At 43.0% G+C, this 22,867-nt stretch overlaps 1 protein-coding gene across 7 annotated transcripts in view; it reads left to right on the top strand.

Annotated features, from left to right (window-relative positions):
* The window catches only part of nlgn3a (neuroligin 3a), a gene marked incomplete at both ends in the record, with an annotated part of 124,101 nt that overhangs the window by 21,684 nt on the left and 79,550 nt on the right, over positions 1–22,867 (top strand). The window contains 3 exons of one of the 7 annotated variants that reach the window (XM_080466087.1): positions 4,457–5,182; positions 6,287–6,346; positions 15,529–15,588. In XM_080466087.1, coding sequence (XP_080322213.1) covers positions 4,711–5,182; positions 6,287–6,346; positions 15,529–15,588 — 592 coding nt within the window. Of the gene's footprint in view, positions 1–4,456; positions 5,189–6,286; positions 6,347–15,528; positions 15,589–22,867 lie in introns of those variants that run through there. The other 6 variants (XM_080466088.1, XM_080466091.1, XM_080466090.1 and 3 more) reach the window with 6 other exon arrangements.

Here is a 22,867-nt window from a genome sequence, read left to right on the forward strand (position 1 = left end):
ACACAATAAAGGAACAGAAAGGAGATATAAATTCAGGAGAGGCCTTGGTGCAAATCTGTCCCCATCATTTTAGTCGCAAAGAGCAAACAGTTGTTTCAAGCACTGTCAGCAGTTAACAGAATTGCCATTATTTATTTGCTGTGCAGCCACAGGATTCATCTCAACATGTGCTCACCTGGAATCTGTCTTTATTTGGCCTGCCAAGCTCACCTCACTGTGTTTCCCCGGCCGTTTGGCCGGTAATGATACTCGCGGTAGCCTTTATCCAGCTGCCAGGAGAAGGGGTGGAGACACACGGCTTAGCGGGCGGTCACAGCAGCAACTCCACCAATTCCTCACCATCTCTCCTTTGCTTCTTTAAAAATATGTCAGCCTCGCTGCGCTGATTAGCAGTCAGAATGTGCTGTGTCTTTGTCCTTGATTTAATGCCAAATCTCCTAAGTAATAATGACTGCACAGGCTCTGCATCTGACGGAAAAAGGCAAAGGAAGAGTGGGTCCTCATGCCTCGCTGTTACAGTGCGACTGATTCCCAGCAGGAGCCTTATGAAGCCGCACTTTGGTTTTGACATTTCGCGAATGTTGTTTCTGAAACATGCCAATCTCCCTGATTTAATGTGGCACGCCGTTGTTCGTCAAGCGCAGGAGCTTATATAAAGAGCGTGCCTGTAGGCGCAGATGTGCAGTGCCACGTGCAAATTCCTTATTGATTTCGCTTGTATTGAGATTTTGTAGGCTGATTTGAAATGAACACATGTAAACAGACAATTTACAGATGCATGTTCCACGTTATTGACAAGCAGAGGCCAGAGAACAATCCTGCCATAAGCAGAGCTTGTCTGCGAATGAAGCCGCTGCACTGATGTGCATTGGTTTTCTTTTAGAGCGCAAACAGAAGGGTAGACATTAAATCAAGTTTTTGCCTCTCACATTTTAATGAGTTCATCTGAGGTAACCTCCCGCGAACACTGGTTTCTGTCTCCGGCTTTCCACCTATTTTCTTTCTGTCATCCTTTGCTGTAACGGTACATTCCGACTCGGGTACAATGCATCAGCAGCAGATGCAACTTGTAATCAGTAATTATGCTCCCTGGTCAGGACGGCTCAATTCATTTGAAGTTAGGCGTTCCAGAGGACTAATGCAGCTTTGTGAATGCTTTTGTTGCAGGCTAGTTACTATAATAACAGAGTGTGGCAAGTCAGAAACTCCATCTAGTCAGAGCTCTGATTGGTACCTTTTTTATCAGAGTCCATTCAGCCTCTCTCTCAGGGATGTCAGGGCGTAGGAGTACATTTGGCTCCGTGCTCACTTTTATTGCAATGTAGAGATCTCTCTGCTGCAAGAGAACAAAGGGTCTTCTACAGTAAGTGTGCACGGCTGTGGACTCGCATCAAAATAAGGAATTAAGTCTATGTATTTTCTTTTTTCCCATACGGGATCGGTCAGGGAACAGCTTGTGTGTTGCACCAATGGGATCGTTCTCAATAATGATGAATAGGGACCGGACCCGTTAGAATTTGCATGTCCCATTAATCAGGGACCAGAGAGTTGGGGAGGAGGGTGTTTAATGGCATGTACTTGGTGGAGTAGCGTCTTGCATTAAGGTCTAATAACCTGACTTAGAGTCCAAACAGCAGCCACAGCCTTCTCTCTCCCACCTCACCCCGCCTCTTTCACCCCCAGTTGTATTTATTACGGCTTGCAAGGCCGCGGTGATGAGACGATCAATATATCTGGGATGATGAGGGGGAACTCATGCAACTCTCTCTCTCTCTCTCTCTCTCTCTCTCTCTCTCTCTCTCTCTCTCTCTCTCTCTCTCTCTCTCTCTCTCTCTCCCTCTCTCTCCCTCTCCCCCCGCCCCTCGCTCTCCCCCATTCTCCCTTGGCAGTGCTTCAGCAGGTAGAGAGATCAAAGCAGAGAGGACCTCTGAGATGCTGCTGGAGAAGAGACTGATGAAGTCCTCTGCTGTGTGTCCTCTAAACACACACACTCCATCACACCGTCCTATGTCCTTGCAATGTCCTGATTAAAAAGTTTGACCTGATGTATTTTATCTTGAGTAGATTTGGTGTTATCACATCCATTCCACTGCTGCATGTGCAGATCTAAACAAAAATGGCTTCAATGCAAATCGAAATGGAAAACGATATCTGCGTCTTAAGGGAATTGTAGGATGGCATTTTGAAACCCCCTCCGTCTGACACATCTTTTCTCTCTTTTCACACTATCCAGATATTAAGAAACATAACCAGAAATATTTTAAAAAGCATGTAAGGTTTGTCTAAAGATGCATTATATTTGTCGATGCTTTAATACTCAGTTTCCTCCTGACGGATGCTGTTTCAACCCCATTGTCAATGAGGAGAATGATGTTCTTTTGGACTGTAAAGTGGTGTCTTGGTTAGCAATCTTGTCATTTGAAAGAGGGATCCTGGTTCAAGTTTGGTTTTGGCCTTTCTCTGTGGAATTTGCATGTTTTCCCTGTGCATGCATGGGATTTCTCCAGGTACTGTGCTTTTTTCTCACAGACAGTGTGGATCAGCTCTTTGTGGTCCTCACGCTGAGCTTGATAAAGCAATATGGAAATATATGGATGGTGCATGTTGTACTGTATCATCTTATATCCAGATTAGTTGCTATTGTTACATATAGTCTCTGGTAATCTGCAAGAAAAGGAGACAAAGTGGGAAAATTGAGGAAAAATATGTGGAAAACTCATGTAAGAGTTGCTGGAATTACTTTGAACTTGGTGTAACATTGTGCTGAAACACAAGCAGAAGTCTTCAATGACATCCACTTCAATGTCATTTTTCCAAAAAGGTGCGACAGAGAGTGCCCTTGTTGCCCCAGAAAACACTTTTTCAAAGCTCAAAAAGAAGGAAGATTATCTTAAAAACCTGATGACATAATGAAAGATGTGGTAATGAGATCTGTTATGAGAGATGTGTGTCAGATAGAGTTTAGACTATGGAACAAAAACAATACATGCAAAAATATTCCCAACTGTTTTCAGCATATGCACTGTGTTTGTTACCCCCCAAGAAGATGAACATTCACATTCGTGTTATATATTGCTGTTCATTTGTTATTGTTTTGTGTGGATCGTTACAGAGCTTTCATACTGTAAAACTTCACAGACGCTGGAGTGTTTTGAATTTGCCCGAGGCCATAAAAGTTGGGATATGTGTTATGTTCTTGTGTTGTATTAGAAAAGGAATGAATTTCTGAGGTAAATTAGTTTAAAGGGATTTTTAACTGTCTGCTTGGTTTCTCACCCCTGCTACAGGGGACTTGCTAAGCAGGAAAGGGACTGTGTTAGTATGACTTTTGGAGCATTTTGAAGCCTTTGCCAGCCCTTGGCCCCCAGCAATGCATGCCTCTTAGTCCCCGGATTGGCTGTGGATGGCTTTTCAGCGGGTTATTACTTAGCAGGTGCTCGGTGAACCGTACCGGGTGAGCAGAATTGTTCACCACACATTCACATTGATTAGTTAGGGCGAACACATTTGCAGTATTCTCAAGATGTATATGAATGCGTTTTAGATTTGAAGTGAGGATCTTCATGTACAAGGAGGCACATAGATTTCACTGGCACACTATCTGCAGCAGATGGGAATTGCTGCTGCACAGAAAAACAGCACCTCCAGGAACGTCAGGATTGCTTTCTCACAGTGGTTAGGGGCCCTCCAATGGCTGCTGTTATATTATAAATCATTTACACAGTCATTTTGGAATGCAATATCCTCCTCTAAATGCTGGCTTTTCTTCTCCATTGTTATTAGAGCAAACTCTGCTGTAGGCACACAAAGCTGAGGGGGACCCGGAGCCACAGAAATTGAAAATTGATCAGGCAGTGTGGGAGGGTGTTGTTGCAGGCACCACTGGTTCACCCAGGGACTGTTGATTAGCATTTACAGCGCTGTCACTGGAGGCACCTGTGCAGCCTGTAGCTACATCCTCTTGTGCCTCTTCTTCTGTTCATCCCAAGGTGCGATCTCTTGTAAAGCAAACAAGAAAGACAAAATCTAATTTCTATCTTGTTCATAACTACACCGGAGGGAGACGCAGAGAAAATGCCTGCATGACACGAAACAGGACATGAAATTTTTATCATGTTATTATGTTCCCGCGCATCACTCCTGCTGCCGGGTTTCACAGCGTTGCCTCGAAGCTAATCACAGTTGATGCTCTTCACATTTTAATTATCTTAATAGCAATATTAGATACATCTGGACAAGTTTCCCAACATGATTGTGTTACCCAAAAATCACAGGCAGAATCTTGATTATGTGGACGGATGATAGTAGCAGGAGCTCTGTCATGTTTATGTGAGCCGCTTTATGTCATGACAGAGAAGGACTGCATGAGTCAATATAAATGACTGACTAAAAATGGGAACAATCTGGTTGGCTGTCAGGGTATTGTCATTAATTTTCCTGTCTTCCTCTTTTGCAGCACTGGGTAGAAGATCTGACGGGGACAGTGAATAAGGACCTTGCTGCAGAGAGGATCTGTGACCGTTTGTTGTCGTCTGTACTTTGGCCGGCCCAGCACCACATCCAATGACTGTCCTTCAGGTTGCTGGACGACAGGACTGAGTGGGAAGCCTTTGCCTTTGCTGAGGCGAGGAGGGGTGGGGGGGGTGGGGGGGCGGGAACTACCCCGGCTTGTATGTTGGTCACTCGCTCTTGTACTCGCTCACAAGGACCATGTGGTTTTCTCCAAGGAGAAATCGTTTCCCCTCACAGAACTGGCATGGTGCCGACAATAGCACCAATTTCAGCGTGTCCTTGTGGGTATTAAGTTTTTGTTGGTGCTTTGCAGCTGTGAGAGGTCAGAACTTCCACCCCACTGTGAACACACAGTACGGGAAACTCCGCGGGGTCAGGGTGCCCCTGCCCAGTGAGATTCTGGGGCCCGTCGACCAGTATCTGGGGGTTCCATACGCCGCCTCCCCAGTGGGAGAAAAACGCTTCATGCCCCCGGAGCCTCCTTCTTCCTGGTCTGGGATCAAAAATGCCACACATTTTGCTCCTGTCTGCCCCCAAAATATTCACAATGCTGTTCCCGAGATCATGATGCCAATATGGTTCACCTTCAACCTGGATATAGTTACCACATACATACAAGATCAACATGAGGATTGTCTTTACCTAAACATCTATGTTCCAACAGAGGATGGTGAGTGTGTCGAGTCCGCAGGACAACAACAGGAGTTCTTTTTATCCTCCTCTTTTCTATCTTTGCTCCGCGCTCTTTCTGTCTTCTCTCTAAATTTTTGTGCCACTTTGTTTTTTGCGCGAAGCATGACCTGTTGTCTGGCGCATGCTGTGTCCGTGTCCACCATCTCAACCTCCCATCTCGACTAGATCCTTCATTTAGTCTTTTCATCAACTCTCCCCTTCCATGCCACTGTTAGAGGTTCCTCTTTTGATGACTAAATGGCTTCTCAATGAGACGTAATGATTAAAAAAAAAAAGAAAATTAATCTATTTACACAAGAAGCAGATTGGAGATACTTGGTGCACCTTCCTACCCTCACTGTCTTGACTGTTCTGGGGTTATTACCAATTAGTAGCCTGCTTCATAAGTGAATGATCTGCTCTAGGGTTGGTGAAATATTCTGTCTGGTACACGAGAGGCCTGTGGCATCAGCCTGACCTATGTAAGACCCTTTACTCTCCTTGATTCACGCAGTTTGTCTTTGCACAAAGTGAAATGCAGGGCAGGCTTTGTGCAAAAGGCAAATATAGATTGTGCTCTCCGAAGACTGACGGTCTTAAAAGTTTTTGATTCATGGAACATTGAACTGTTTCTAAGGGCCCCCATTATTCACCACTCAAAGGAGGCACACACAGGAAAATGAGCTTGAAATGTTAAGTGCTCTCTGAGAATTAAATGGGCAACTTAAAATAAAATAAAAAATAAAAAAGAAATCACTTATCAGATTAAAATGTGAAAAGTAAATTTGGAAAAATCTAGCCTCACTTGCCATCTGTGTGGTTGTAATGGGTCTTAAATAGAAGTGCATGTGAATATGGGCTTCTTGTGTCCCAGGGTGCAGCAAATTCATTCCACCATTTTGGAATATTTCTGCAGCAATACCCCAGTTACTTTATCAACAGGTCCTCTGTTGTTCTTGTTGTTAATGAGGACTTTAAGGGTGGGAGGAGGAGGGAAAGTGGGAGAAGATGGGGTCTGACTCCCTCTGAGTTGTTGCATGTCACATGCGATCTCTTTTCCAGATCTCGCTGTTATTTTGTAGTTTTTCCATTCATTTTACAGTCAAAAGAATATCCAAGGAATGTGCCAGGAAACCCAACAAGAAAATGTGTAGAAAAGGAGGTATGTAAACAAACAACAAAAAAAAAAAGAAAAAAGAAAAGAAACAGCCAGCACGGAACGAAAGGGAGGATTTGAAAGAGTGAAAGAGAGAGGAGAGTGATGGGTGCATCCTTCCAAAGCTGCCAATATCACCACCTATCAACTCCCAAATCAAAGTGCTAATTGGGATGAACATGGGACTTGTGACTCAGATCAACCTTGACATGAGTGTGAGAGATGAGTGAGTGGTTGTGACGTATGTGTGAGCATGCTGTTGTGTTGTTTTACTGTGGGAACGTGAGTCAAGGAGTGAAATTTGCACTTCCCTAAATAAACAATGGAGCTTTGTCAAGTAATACATTTTGAAATGTCTAATCATGCAATGTATTTATTTTCTTTATTACACTGTATGACTTGCTGATGTTTGAAGTGTATTTATTTTTTATTTTTTCCTACAACTGTCGATTAAATCAAAGGCAGGAGTGCGGCTTTGAACGGTGCTTTGAATAATAGTATCTAAAAATGTGACTTGGTACTTGAAGAACTTTAGTCACGTTTCAGACAGCTCTGACAGCACTTAAGACACCAGCCTTATTGAAAGTATTTGTCAAACACGACACCTGAAAGCACCAAGGCCTCAGTCATTGATTTAATTTTCACTAAAAAAAAGTGGAGGGCCACCTGTCTCTTTAATTTATTATTCACAATTGATCTAATAGGCGGTGGTCTGGTATTTCATTGGCATGACAGCTTTCATCTATCCATGTGGTGAATGCTCGCACACAGCCATGGGAAGCGCAGCCCGATTTCATTAGCAACTGCTCAAATATCACTGCTGATAACAAAAGTGGGCTTGCCTGAAGGCCTTGTGAGCTGCCTTAAGACTGTGATCCTGCACACATCGCTTCGCAGTCAAGATTCGGTTTCAGCCGAGAGACCTCGGCTGTTGTTGATTTCCACGGAGGCAGGAGGCTGCGACTGGCCTCTCACTCTGCGCTCTTGTACATTCTGCTTTGGTAAACCAATTTTGTAAGAGACAGACTGGCCCCTTCAGGCACTTCTGCTTCTGAATTAGTCCCAGTTGTGGAATATACACAGAACTATCTATTTAATATTCACCTTCCAGTTGGAATTTTTCAATTAGCTTCCCCATGTTCGGTAATGAGAAAAGGGGTTTATCATAAATTTCATGTGTTGCTTTTCTGACATGTCATTGCGGAGGGTGTTGACTGCTGTACAGCTTCTCTGTTAGTTATAAAACCAAAGTTTGCCATTTTGAGCTTAACAGGAAACTAATTTTATTTGAGCTGCATTTTATTTGAGGTTTTCGTTTTTTTTTTTCCCCCCACTGCTTCTACTAATCTTGGCTTATGTTGAATTAGCTGTGCAAATGAAGCATAATTTATCCTTCTAAGGCAATGTAGAAAGCAACCTCTAAAGCATGCTTTGGTTTCGGGTAAATGTTTCAAATAAGGAAGTTAAACTTGCATTTGACAAAAATCACAGTGAACAGTTTAACCATTTTATCAACTCTCCCATTGAAGATTTTAATTTTGTTTCAACAGTTGATTGAATAGAATGAAATGAAAGGATTACTGCATATAAAGATTATAAAGTCCCTATGTGTGTCTGTGTGCTTGTGCACACACATTGTATGTTTGCAAAGCTTTCAGTACAGTTGATAGAGTCATACACACTGTGCATATTCAGGACTTTCATCTCTGCTGTCGATTTTACAATTAATAATTGTAACTTTTTTTCTTGACAGATTAATAGTATTTCATTGTTGACGAGTGTGTTGTGTGGTTGTTGCCAAGCAACACTATGCAGTTGTGAAAGGAGGAGGGTAAGCGGCCCTCGTCGCGGGCGTTCAAGCACCTTTGCTACGACCGATGCTGATGAGGGAAAATGTGTCACCTTCAAAATCAACATGTGTCCATAGTACAATTCACGTGTGTCAGGCAGAAGCCTAACATGTGATTACCCACGCAGTGTTATGCAGGCATACAAAATGGGGGAGAAAGCTGGTAATGAGACCATTCCTAGAGAATTGGGTTTTAAGGGATTAAGTGTGGTGTTACAACTGAGAAAGTCTATCCTATGGATTTTGTGCTTTCGGCATCCTGCTGAGCGTTGTGAAGAGAAGCCATTTGATGAGCTGATATCAAAGATGTGGCTCATTTTTCCACATTAACTGGAGGGCAACCCCTTAAACTACCAAGTCATATACCCTGACAAAAGATCAAAGACACATTCCATATTTAGAATATAAAGTCAATAGGGGGCTCAATATGACGACAGCGTTGATGTTCATTTTCCAGAAGCACAGTGGTTGGTTGGTTGGTTGTTCAGGAAGAATTGCACAGCTCATTTTGACAGCAAATTCAAAAAAGCATTTCTCTTTATCCCCAATCGATTTGATGTTGATTCTGAGAGAAATGAAGTTTGGAGAAAGACTTCCCTTTTTTTGAGGGACTGACGCAGCACTGCATATCAAAGATGTCCGAGCAGGTAGCGGCTGAGGTCAGGTAGAGGTGATCTAATGTGCAACATCAGCACCGTAGCCCACAGCTCGCTCCCTCTCGATCTCTCTCTCCCTCTGAAGTAGGCTTATAGCACGTACACAGAGTACAGAGCAGCGACAGAGCTAGAGACACAGGAGCCTTGGTTATATCACTCAGTCATTTTCTCTGCTCTCAGTCAGAGTGAATGGAGTGAAGAGAGGGGTAATGATGTGCGGGGACACAGCTAAGCACTATTCAGCCTCCGAGTGCGAGATTGGCTCGAGATGGGTCAATTTTGCGAGGACAAATCCTGATGAGGTCAATCTTTATCTTTAAAAGAGGTTTACATTGTTAAATTGATTGACAAAGTTTAAAAAAAGAGGAGTTAAATTACATCCTTTCGATGTGATCGTCACTGAGCCAGAGTAGTGGTGATAGTATGCGTCCTCTGTGCTGTGCACTGTCTGTTTATATAATAATCACATTATTTTCTGCAGGATTTTACAGCATGTCTCTTTCACTGCTTGTAACCTGCTTGTAAATCTCGTCCTTGGAGTCCTTCACACTAGTCTCTCCGAATAACTGCATCTGAGAGATGCTCTGAGACCAACCTCCCTGACTCCTAAATTCATCCCTCATCATGAATCTATTTGAGATAAGTGCGGCAAAATCTGTTGTACATTTTGGCTTGATTCAGAGCACTCAACTATCATTCCTATGCAGTCCCCATAGGCAGCGGGCTGCCATGTGTTACGCCGCTCAGTGCCAGTACTGAATAGTCCGATCAGTTGCCAGACCTGTAGATTAACTACCCTAGCATGAAACATGGGACAATTTTTCCTTTTAACAGATGACCTCCAGATGCTGTGAAGACTGTTGAAGAACCCTGGTTAGACTGCAGAAGGACCATGGCAGACAGTAACACAGCATGGTAATCACATTGGTTGGCCAACTCAGCCACGCTTGGAGAGAGGAGCCCCCCCCCCCCCCCCAAGAGCTGCCGAGGAAATCTGTACGCCAAGCAGACAGGGCAAAAAACTTTCCAAGAAAACAAGAACAAATATTGGCTCGTGGGACTAGAAAACAGAACAGACAACCCCCCCCCCCCCCCCCCCCCCCCATCTTTGTTTTACAGAAATTACGCGCACGATCTTCTATGATCATCTACAGTCGATGACCTCACTGCGTTAGGGCTGCAGTCAGCCAACAGATTCTATCACACTGACTTGAGATGCAAGACGTGACCGAACCAGGAAGTTCCTATTCAGAGGCCTCCCGCTGCTGGACTTCTACAGTCTCTCCAAGGCTCAGTATCTCTGTTCTGGGCTTTGTTTGTCCCAAATTAAAAAGAGGAATCGCAGACACAGGCTGTGAAGTCCTAAAGCCCAAGAGGAAAACAATTTGCGGCATCAATTACAGCTTTCGAACACAGGCGTGCCCCTAATATTTTCCCAAGCTTAAATAGATTGTAAACATACATACCCCATGGCTGCACAATAATATGGATCGTTATATTCACATTTTCCTGAAATTACATCCCCCCGTAAATTGTATCTAGACAAAAATGGGCAATTCTTTCACAAACACAATGTTGATAGTGTCTTAATGACTCTAAGTCAAGCCTCTCACTAGAGTCCTTTGCTGGAATCCTTCAGCTTGAAACAAGTCACGAGCTTTGCTTTCCTCGTCTAACAGTTGCAAATCAGATGTTTAAATATTTCATTTCATGCATTGTTTATATCGATGCTTGCTGATTGGCAGCCTTTGTCTTTGCTACCTTTGCTGGCAATATGCCACATTTCCTGGTGTGATATTACTATCTATTGCCCATAGAACAGCGGTGCACCGACTTCACAGTGTAAATTGCAGTGTAATACACTCATATGCATTTGTGCACACACGCAGGGGGCAAACAATTACTGTGTGTGTGGGGGGGGGGGGGGGGGGGGTACTCCCCCACCACGGGGGTAAATAAAGTTCTACAGGGTATCCTTAAATACCTCTTGGAATTGTTTTTGATTTAGTTGTTAAAGGCTACATACTTATTTAACTCTGGCACAGAGACCCTTTGAATCAGTATAAAGGCGACACTGCTGCATACTAAACTATGGCGCAGCACTAATTTAGATACCAGTTGGGCCTGACCGATGATTAAAAAGCTAAAATCCATGTGATTGTTTTCTTAAGATGCTTCTACAGCATATTTTCTTCTTTTTTTTTTTTTTTTGCTTAAATGTTGAATAAATTCACTATTCGGGATCAAAACTATAGGTAAGAAACCTCAGTTTGTTTTTCTTGCGTCCCCATACCGAGGCTTGTGGTCCCTTTTAAAATATTCTCTTTCAGTCGTCGAGCTGCAGACAGGCTGAAAGACAACATGGCTGCCTTTTATTTGTGTTTTTGTGTTTTTTTTTCTCCTCTTTCTCTTCTTTTTTTGGGAACAGCTGAGGCGCAGTGTGAGTTTTGGCTGTCCTTTACTGCAGGATTACAGCCTCCTTAACCTTTTAGCTGCATTCTCCATCATTCTCTCTTATGTGTCCCTCCCAAGCTGTTTCTTAACCTCTGCACTGGGAGACAGATTGAGAGATGACGATAGACAGACCGACAGACCAAGAGAGAAAGATGGTAAGTGTGGACACAAAAAGAGAGACATAGAGAGAGAGAGAGAGACGAAGCTGAGCATTTTGAAAAGGGAAAATGGCCACCTGAGGATTACCAACTGAATATAACGGGTCTAAATTGTCAAGGCTGCAACATTTCACTAAGTCCCTTTCCACATTCTGACCTTTCTGATATTTAACTCCACGGCCCATCTATTGTCAGTGAACCTTTCTCCAGCAAAGGAAAAGCAGTTAACATTCAGCCCTTCCACGATGTATTGAGTGGATTGTGGATTCAGTCAAGACTCTAGAGACTGAGAAGTGTGTCTGTGTGTCAGTGTGTGTGTGTGTGTGAGTGTATATGCACATGCGTGTGCTTTCCAGTGTATAGTCATGTGAAATTTTACGGCCAACTACTAGACACTTTTTTCAGTTTGCAATGTCCCCTTATTGAAATGGTGAAATTTCAATACCCTTTATGTAAGAAGTACATGTGTTTTCTTTGAACCTGATTTTGAAAAATGTGACAGGTTTCTATTTTTCTTGTCAGGAAAGATGAATAATAGCCGTTATTCCGGGGGCCTGGCTGTTTTGTGGCAATGCAAATTTGAATGCCCGCCGTGCAAAGAGACTTCTCATTTCATCGTCGTCTTCTTCTATTGTCACTCGCTTTTACAATGGCATCACTTCAAAAGATCCAAGGTCATAATATAGGCTTGCAAGTTGAGTCAATGCAAATGTCGCATGTTTGCAGTTGTTGTTATGGATCGAACGTTGGACACACACGCTTAAAGAAAACACAATTCAAAGTGACAAAGCTTCCCTGTCGACACCTGCTATCCAATCCATGCCTGTCCAAAGCAGTATCGCTCAATATGCCCAATTGTTCCACCATGTCAATGGCACACTGAATGCTGGAATAATTGTAATTGTTAACAAGAATTGAAGAAAGGTGTTGAGGCTGCTGTGGAGTCAACCATGCAAATGTTTCTGCTACCTCAAGATTATAAAGCACCAAGAGAAAAACATCCTAGTCCTGGGAAGGATAGAGAGTTCTACAAAATACCTTTACCTTTTCAATTATTATTTGAGCTTGTGCTTTAGTAAATTTTTGAAGATGATTGTAATAAACAGCACGTTATTTATGTAATAAAACACGATTCAAAGTTAACACAATTCCATTTTTCACCGTGTTTTTAAAATATACTTGGGGGAAATACTGTATGTCAATCTGATGCACTGACGGGATAAAATACACTTTGAAACAACTTGCATTCGACTGGCAATTTTCCAAAATCTAAAAACTGGCATTCACAAGCAGTGCCTCAATCAACGTGTAGCATTGCTACGAAGCTGGTAAAGACATTTCTATTGCACTTGGTGCCATACTGAGTTGAGTATAAGATGGAGAACTAAATGGTGCGCTTCTATAAATAAAGATCTGGCATCTGATGAGGCTGATAACTAATGGTTTTGGTCATCGTACTGGACAACAAAGTGGCACAAAGGAATAACTAACATTTCAACATTTGCATTCAAAAAGCTAATATAAAACCCCATGTATACTGCATTATTCAGTACACTCCATAACACAAAAGTGATTAACGAATTTACAGTGTAAGCAACAGAAAACAATTTCTAAATCACCTCTCCACTTCCGAGCACAGATGCACTCAGTAAATGTCATGACACTTGGCCTTTTACATTATGCATTACAATGGCTCGCGTCTACTAATTAACTATAGATGAGTTATTTAAACAGGATGTTGCATTCACGCAGATGCAACCTGTTTAACGGACATCTGTGCCATCGATGTTAAGTTATAACATTTCATTTGCCCAATCTGAGTCCAACTAATTTACTACATTTCACACATGAATGAAAATATATATATTACAAAAAAAGGAGTTTTCCCTGAATTCTTTTTTCAATCAAAATGTTTGGAATATTATCAAAAAAATATTGTATAAACCTTTTATCCTTTCTAGTCTTCAGTTCATATGGCTTACAGTTCACGATCATCAAAAAACAAGTGATTTAAAATTCAATGGAAAAGACTTAATAATAATGCTATCACAGAGAAGTAATACTCCTGAAAAGCATGTTGACTCAAGCAATGACTACATATTTTTTTGTGCATGTTTTTTCTTCTTGCACATGGAGACCTGTGTCAGTGCTGAGGCATGATGGAGGCTCAGGTTGCTTTGATATCAGCCTCCAGCTTCTCAGCATTGTGGATCTTGTGTCTCAGCTTCCTCTTGACAATACTTCATAGATTCTCTAAAGGCCTTAGGTCAGATTAGTTGGCCAACCAATCAAGCGCAGTAACTACACAGTTGTGAGTAGTTCTGTGACTGTGGGCAGGCGCCAGTTTCCAGAAAATCAGCTTCTCCGTGAAACATGACAGAAACATGGAGCTATCCAAAATCTCCTGGTAGACAAATGCGATGACTTGATAAAACTCAGTGGACCAACAGCAGCAGGTGACACAAAACCCCAAATCCTCACTGAATGTGGACACTTGGCACTAAACCAAAAGTAACTTGTATTCTGAGCCTTTCCTCTCTCTTCATAGTGTGAAACTATGAAGAGAGGGTGTAAATTAGTAATTTACAAATGAAACACAAAGTTACTTTCATCTGAAGAGAGGACTTTGGACCGCTGAACAACAGTCCAGCTCTTCTGTGTAGCCCAGATAACACTCTTGTGACTGTGCCTGTTCTTGACACCACGGATGAGCAACATTGGTTATTTAAGTGTTTGAGCTGCAGGCAATAATTATAAATTGAAATCAAAAGAAATGCTCTGAACATGTAATAAGTTTAGTCTTCACACAGAGATCACTTCTGAAAAAAAAGAACAAAAGACAATTTCCCTAAAATAAAATAAAATTGTTCCACTATGTTTATATTTTGCTCGAAGGTGGTGAGAAGAGAACAATCTTGTAATGACTTACATGAATCGAGATCGGAGTTTCCCTGACAAAATGGCTATTAATTTCCTGCTAATTGATGTTAGTGCAGGTCAGGTTTGTTTCAGGCAAACTTGTGTCTCCTGATAAAACAAAATTCCTACACTTGGAGTAATTCAATAAATCCCAGTTCAATCATTTTCTTTTGACTTTATGAAATAAATATATTTCTCTTGACAACGACCTTGTCGATGTGCTGCAGGAAAAGCTCAAGGTCATCAGAAGCATTGTGATTCTACTTGATTAATAATCATACAAGGATGCCACATTCTCAACAGGATATACTGCGTAGATGGGAGGTCGAGAAAGGGCTGCCTTGCTATATTTGTACATGGTGGTCAGCTGCCTCAGGGATGGGTTTTCAGATTATAATTACACATAGTACAAGGACAACATATTACCTCCTGTTTTAGGGCAGAGAGACGAGCAGAAGTATACTGCACGCCTCACTGCGTGGATTTGATGCATGTTATGTTGTGATTTATTCAGATCTCGGCACCTCAAGGGAAGCTGCAACCCTGCACATGCTTCCCATAGTTTAAAACCTGTTCATTCAGCAGGTTCCTGCATCAAGGTTTCTATGTCGTTTAGCTTACCAGTGTTTTGATCTCCTGTTGTTTCTTTTAACCTGGATGCCAAACTAAGAAATGGATGTCAGGTAGACGTGAAAACAAATGCATTTTTCTGCATAAATTAGCAATGATCTTGCCATATGAATGAGAAAGAGATTATTACATGATGTGGCTTTCATTGCTATGAGAAAAACCTACAATACCCTTTTTTTTATATCCACTTTTTAGATCCCCTGAAAATGCCAGTGGTGTATGACTCTACAATAAATATATGCTCTGATAATACTGAAAGCATTTTTTTCCTAATTCATTTATGCCAGGTATGTCAGTTTTACTCAGTGTAAACAGTGAATTTATTGAACTATGAAAGTGTGTCTCTGACGGTATTTGTAGAAATGGTTTATTTTATTTTTGTTACGAAATGTGTTTTAGTTAACAGTATTATTACATGCAACTGTTCTTCTTCAAATGCCTCTTTTCCCATCATTATGCTTTCAAACATGCTATTTTGAATTTCCTTGTGCCTCTCTATGTCTCTCCCTGCTTCAATAACAGGGGCCCATGCAAAAAAACAGGGCGAGGATTTATCGGATAACGACGGTGACGAAGACGAAGGTATTTCTCATGGTGAAAAAAAGAGATGGTGCATGGTTTTCCTCCGGAGATGTCACTATTTTTTTTTTTGATCATTTACAGATTTTATTCTGGTTTTTTTTTTGGTTTTTTTTGCTTTGTTTTGTTTTTGGGTTTTTTTGCAAATTATATCATCAGTCCCACTTGTCACGTCACAATCTGTAGAGCACTGTTGCCGAGAAGCGTGCATGTGAGTGAATGTGTCGCCTCTTGTTTGTGAGCTCCTCAGCAGATCAAAAGAGTGCTTGCCTTTGTAGTCGGATGGGACCGAGCAGCTGTCTCGGTGACCAAGCCCAGGTTAAATCGTTTTAACATCTCATGGTGGCTGGAACAACTGTTATTACAAGGGCAGCGCAATGGTGAGAGACACTTTTCAAGGTGTGGCCAGCGGCTGTATTGGTGGCGGTAATGGCAGTGGGGATGTGAAGCAGCAGTGCAATATCGGACTGTTCGCCCGGTCTGCCGGCAGATTTAGATGAGGAGCGGCAGTTCAGGAGTGCTGCTGGAGAGGATTAGAGGCGAGAGGTGTAGAAAATGGGAAGTTGCTGCTCAGCAATCGCATTGTTCACTTTCCATATTTATCTTGGGATATTCCTGGCTCAGGGTGGATCTCTGCCGAGATTAGAATGAGAGACGATTCTTGTGCTGCAACAGAAACGGCTTAAGTCTCTGAATCTAAATCAAACCCTTGATGTCGCCCCGCCCTTGTCTTCCTTCACCAGAGAGGCAGGGCAGGTGATAAAGGCACGATGCTGAGTATCTAGGTAAAGTCTCCTTTTGTTTCTTGTGAACAGATTAGATTTTTGCACATTTTGTGTAGATTTAGATAAAGTTAAACTGTATGTCTGGACTAAAGCTGACTATGACGTGATTATGTTTAGGGCATAGTGCATAGAGACTCACTATTCTCACCATCACACTAAATTGCTCTGTTTTCCTTTCCTTTTCTTGAATGTTGGCACATTGAGCTAATGCATTTGCTTTGAGTCCTGCAGTGAGTCTTAAACCACTGCTGGGTGCTTTCCAGATGTTTAAGGATTTCTTAGGAACCTCTCTCTTTGCCAGTGGGCTCTTCGCTCCAAAAGAAGTCTCATGTTGGCCTTGATCACAGAACAGGAAGCGTTGCCATGGCACTGCTTTGACACGCAGGTATTTGCTCATTCAAGCCCAGGGCAAGCGTTTGCATCCATAGCCAAATTGCCTTCAGCCTTCGACTTGTCTGTGTGTATACATGCATGCGTGTGCAGGTTTGTCTTCCTTCAAGCAAGCCCACATGCATCAGGATGTAGCCCTAAGTCCGTTTAAAATTGCTGACAAGTGCCGATCCCTTTGTCTGGCAAGTCTTTACATACACGCAGTGGCTTGCTCTCCAAGCTGTTGTGCTAAACTGGCCTCACTGAAAATGTGACAAGTCTATTCTGTACTGAGCGCATCTAACACTATTTAACAAACATCACCGTAGAAGCACAATACGGTCCCAGCAGGATCTCTGCCACAGCACCGTAACTAATGCATGTGTAACAGAGTTGGCCATCAATTCCTAAACATGATCCGGAAGATTTCCATTGTTCTGGTAAATGTGTTGAACTGTCATGGCCTGACAAATGAAACTATTGTCTGAGGAGACCCATTTGTTCCTCTGTAATTTCCTCCGACTGAGAACTGTTACTTCTGCAAGTAAGAAAACAATAAAAACATTGAAGCAATGGGTGAGTACACTGCATAAACCACAAAGTCCTTGTAAGCTGTCTTACTTATTACTGCACTCACAAGTACCTCCGCTATCAGTGTAGGTAATGTCTACAGTAAATGTACTTGAGCACATTACCAGTGAAAATCCAATGCTTGTATTCAAGCTAAAGGGCAAGTGGAATCACAACATGAACAGGACTCTCACTCTTTCACTCTCTAGCTGTTGCACCTCTTATCCACATATTCTCATTCAGTTGCCGGAGCTTCTGTCTTGTCTGGTTTTTCTGTCTAACCCCCTCCATCTCTCAGTCTGTTCATCCCAGCGTTGTCATGCTGTCTCAGTTGGCAGTCTGTCTATCCTGGGCTAATTCGCTTCCTCCCTCTGAACTACCCTCCTCACTGTTATAACCCTATAGACACACTCTTGATGTCTGGTCTGAATAAATGTGTGGACCATAAAAGAGTTTTACTATTGCCAAGCAAATGTACGATATGTAATTGAATAGCAGTATCTAAATTTACAAGAAACAGATGAAGTAAATCATAAATTTAAGAGTGCGATACCTTTTTTCCTCTATGTATTTCTTTGTCTGCCAGCTGTCCCTGAGGCTCTCCCTCTTAGCCTTTATATCAGCTAGTCTCCTCCTGTCTCTTGCTGTCTGTCCTTTTGTGTCTCTGCCTGTCCGTCTGCGCAACAGTCAACCCCCTGGCACCCCCGAAGTGCATTCAAATTCTACACGACGCTCCCTCCAGCAACACGAGCATGTGGGCCAAGTTGCTGTGATTTACACCAGCCCACAATCAAGACTCACTTTTACAGAGGCCGTTATTGCACTGTAAAAGGGAGTGCAAGCTTTCAATCACCTACCTGCTGTTGTTAGATAAAGGTGGGCATGTAAATAGAGGAAGTGGGGCTGTGTAGGAGGTAAATCTCCCAGGTGGAACATGGCAGTGGTGCTGAGGTACTGTGCCCAATGATAGGCTGGGAGAAGCAGCCATCCCCACTCCACCTCTCGAGTGTCTCGCACCGTTGCTGCCTCAGCCCTCTCCCACTGATGAAAAATAGATCTGTGTGTGTGTGTGTGTGTGTGTGTGTGTGTGTGTGTGTGTGTGTGTGTGTGTGTGTGTGTGTGTGTGTGTGTGTGTGTGTGTGTGTGTGTGTGTGTGTGTGTGTGTGTGTGTGTGTGGTGTCTGTCATTTGGCACTTTGTGGCTCCAGCTCTTATCAGAAGGAATGCTTCCACCCAGTGCATGTGTGCACACACTCAAACATGCACACCCACATCCATTAAAAAGTGCACACACTTGTTCCCATAAACAGTGCTCGCTTTCAAGCTCCAGAAGCAAGCACTGAAGAAGACACCACACACACACTCACACACTCACACTCACGCATGTGGGCATGCCCCCACCCTCAGAGATGCTTTCCATCGTTGCTGTGCCAGGGAGCAGAGCTGAGCCCCACCTGCCTGGGTATTACCATTAATTCCATTGCACAGGCCTGACTGGATTCCCATCCAGCAAAGCCCTCTGCTCAACTAAGGCAGCCTGGAGAGTGGTAAATCGACAGTGGGGGCAATTCACACTCTATTTTCTCCATTCTGACACTATCCTGTTCACTCTGCTGTGCAGCGGATGAGGAATTGTCCCCCTCGAAGTACATTGATGCAAAAATATCTGGAAGACTTTTTCCCTGCCTCTTTCCAAGATATGCATTGCTGCTAATAGCTGACCCACAAGGGTATAATTTGGAGTATTTCTCAGGATGATAGAAGTAGGCTGTTAATGTCATCTATTTTCTTTTTCATTGTCGAGTGCCAATGAATAATTGGGAAAGCAAAGCCCATGTAAAAACACAGTGCTTTTAAGATATCTGATGAATTGAACGAGAGTAAGGAGAGACGTACTTCCCCGTCTGAGAGTAATGTAATGTGTTGGTTGGTGTGCCCTTGTCTAACCCTTCAGTGGGTTTCTACAATAGAATGTCATCTTTTGTCGCCGGCACCACCGACAGCAGGCTCTCTCCAAAGACTCCTCATTCACTTTGGGCGCAAACAGCTGTTGGTGAGTCTTTGGGATGACAGCACTTCTTCTCCTTCTCGTCTAGATCCAGGCCGGCTGCGAGGCACTTTGGCCTTGTAGGCTTCCCACCAAGTATTCCCTTTCGATTTGCCCAGTTACTACTGTCAATCGCACTCTTTCTTCCCTCTAGTCGCATACATATATACACTCTGTCTGTGTCAAACACAGCAGCCAGGCAGCAAGAAATCACCTTTACACAAAGGTCACTCCTCCCATTACATTTACGGTAGCTTCGTCAAGATTCATAGCAGAAGCTCGCACATTTCCTTTGGCCACTCTGGTGTGTGTGTGTGTGTGTGTGTGTGTGTGTGTGTGTGTGTGTGTGTGTGTGTGTGTGTGTGTGTGTGCGTGTGTGTGTGTGTGTGTGTGTGTGTGTGTGTGTATACATATTTATATGTACATTCACCCACATAAGACACCTTGGTTGCTCAGAAATGTCAGGCATTGTGTGGTGTAACATAGTCCAGCGATAAGGTGCTATTTTCCTGCCCATCTCCTCACTCCTGAAGATGTGCTGTCCACTGAAAGTCCACTGGCTTAAAATAGAAACGGCAAGGCAGCAACCACGCTTTCTTTCTTTTCTTTTTTGGGGGGGCGGGGGGGTGGGGGGTGGGGGGTGGGGTGTTTTTCTCCTTCTTCTGTGTTTTGTTTGTCCAGAACAGAAAAAAAAATGTTACTCTGTGTTCCTAGACTTCTGCTGATTTCCCCCTCCAAGGCCTACCCACACATAGCCAGTTAATTTGATTCAGCGTTGAAGGAACATCAAGCAGACGTCCTGTGACATTCAGAAGACTGTCAGTGGCTCGTACAGTGACATAAGCCTTTATATAATTTGCTGTAATTGCATTGTCCTGTTTTGTGAGGCGCTCACCAGATAAACTATATCCCGTTTCTTTAACGTGAGCATGGCCAGTAATGGACTTGTCATGAGTTAACCGCCAAGCTTGGCCTGACAAGAGCTCTACAGTAGGGTGCATGTCATGTCCTGCCACATCAGGACATTGTCACCCGTTCACCTACCTCAGACCTCACTGATAGCCGCTGACAGCTACCATGTTTCGCCAAGTGTTGACACAGTGAATGCCACCGACACTTATCTCCACTCGCCTTTGTCCTGTCCCACTCCGAAGTGTCAGGGCCGCGTTCTGGGGGCGCTTACCGTCAGATATATGACTGACTGCTTTCAATGGGGTGAGAGGCATAGGACAAAAAGGGTGGAGGCACAGGTGGAGGGGAAAAAATAAGATAGCGGGAGGAAGGAGGGAGTGCTCCAAGCCCTCCTGGTGGGTTTCACTCACAGCAGCAACACTTATCGGCTCAGCTCCGGGTTGAGTTATGCCTCCCACTGACACTCCAATCAGTCCAGAGGCACTGTGAGGCACCTATGAAAGGTTTGCCCCTCAGTTTTTTCTTAAAATTCATGCCCTGTGATGTATTTTTTAGTGTGACTCTCCCTGCCAGTGTCCAGATAGGAAGCGTCTGATTTATGTATTCATTGAGCAATTTTCAGTTTATTTTTATGCCATGATATAATTATTTGCTGTTAAAATATGCTGCGAGTGTATGAGTGCGTATCGCTGCATAGTATCTAATGCATGGTCTCACAAGTCTGGTTGAACAAAGTGTTTGAGAAAATTGATGTCTGAGTGTGCGTTCATTATTTAGCTATTATGCTCACTTTACATTTCTTTCATCTACATCTTGTCATTCGTAATTTGTTTTTATATTTATTTTGTTTTGTTAATGTTTAAAACATGATTTTTAGTTGTTCTGGTTTCCATTTTGGAGTTGGTGCATGGGATTCTATTGCAAATATACCTGTTTATTAATGTATCTCTGTTTCCTTTCCACCACAGCTCTGTGCACAATCTTGACAATATTGTTATGTATGATGATCTCATGACCTTTTTCCCAAGGAAATATTTTTTTCAATCAGGAACGGCTTGTTTTTGTTTTGTTTTTTACGTACTTTGTTAGTTACCTGTTTCAGCAGATTAGGCCCTCTGCTGTGATCAACCTTGACCTGACTGGTTGAGTGGAGCTCCACCTCTTATTATCCCCCACATGCTGTGCTACCAATCAGATACAGATATATCCGAAAAAGAAATGATTCTCTTAGCTCTGCGCCAAAATCCAATTTGGATCTGTTGCATGCATTACTTCTCCTGACAACAACACGGTGTCAGTGAGAGCTGTATATCACATCTATGTGACACCTCCCACATCAGATCAACTCAATAAATAGATTAGAACAAGTGGAGCTTCGATGTTTTGTACTGTATCGCTCTCCCAAAGGGATTTAACTTGTTGTCATGGAGACATGATGTGAATCAACAAAAGAGGTGACTGATAACATTGACATGACTAATCTCTTTTTTTCTTATTTCTGCCCCTTGTTCCTTCTTCCTCTCTGCCATTCTCGTTGTATCTGTGGCCCATTTGTTTAAATAGCTTGTGTAGGATATCGTCTTGCCGTCCACCTCCCTCCCCGACTCCCACTCTGACTGTACTTTCCATGCTTTCTCACCCCATGCATCCCCTCCTCCTCCTGTCTAAGATAAGTGTGTGCATAGAGAAGTGTCAGCTATAAATTACATTTCACTGTGTAGCCTTCTCAGATACCAGCGAGATAAAGGAAGCCATAAATAAGGCTACATCATACACAAGTTATTGCTTTGCTTTTAAAGCTAACAGGGCCATGAATAACCAAGGGAATAATGAAAAAAACAGTGAATCAAGGCTAAGCTTTGCTATAGGGGTTACAGAGAATAGAACGTGTCTTTACAAAAGATATTAGAGTAGTTGCCCTCTGTATCAAGCATGCTAATGTAATGGGGTGCGTAATGACGAGCAGTTGATGCAGATTGAACCGTGCAGGATGTGGTCCGCGATGAGCTGCTCTTGAGGATTTCGAATTTTGGCTCTGGGTCCACTGAAATTACAATACCACCATTTTAAATTGGAAGCTTCCTTCTTATTATTCCCCTTAGTTTCGCTCTCTCTCTTTCTCTCTTGCTCACTCTTTGCCCTCCTACCCTTTCTCATTCTCACCACTCTCAGGGTTGAGGAAAAAAGAAAGGCAGGGAGTTGGCCAGAGATGGAGGGAAGGCGGCAGTGGAACAGGGAGAGACAGGGGAGAGTCTGTGAGTGAAAGTGATACAAAGTGAGGGAGGGGAAGGCGAGAAGTTACACAGCACGCGGGGGGAGAGCAGGAGCGAAAATGAGAGAGAGTCTCTTGTCTTGTCTCCCAGCTCGAGCGAGCCAGTCAGTAATTCAGTCCATTCCTCAGACAGAGGCTTTTTTCTTCCCCTCTACCTCTGGATGTGCTTTATCTGGCTGGAGTGTCGCTCCAGCTGGGTATCAAACTCTGCCTGGGGAATGAAATAAACAACATTTTGCCAAAACCAAAGCACAAATTCAACTAACCACATTTTCGAGCAACACCGTGCAAATAAATGGCTGCAGCACAGTGGGCCGGTGTAAAAAGA

Source organism: Lipophrys pholis (genome assembly GCF_963383615.2).
Source record: "Lipophrys pholis genome assembly, chromosome: 6".
In the NCBI taxonomy this organism is placed as follows: domain Eukaryota; kingdom Metazoa; phylum Chordata; class Actinopteri; order Blenniiformes; family Blenniidae; genus Lipophrys; species Lipophrys pholis.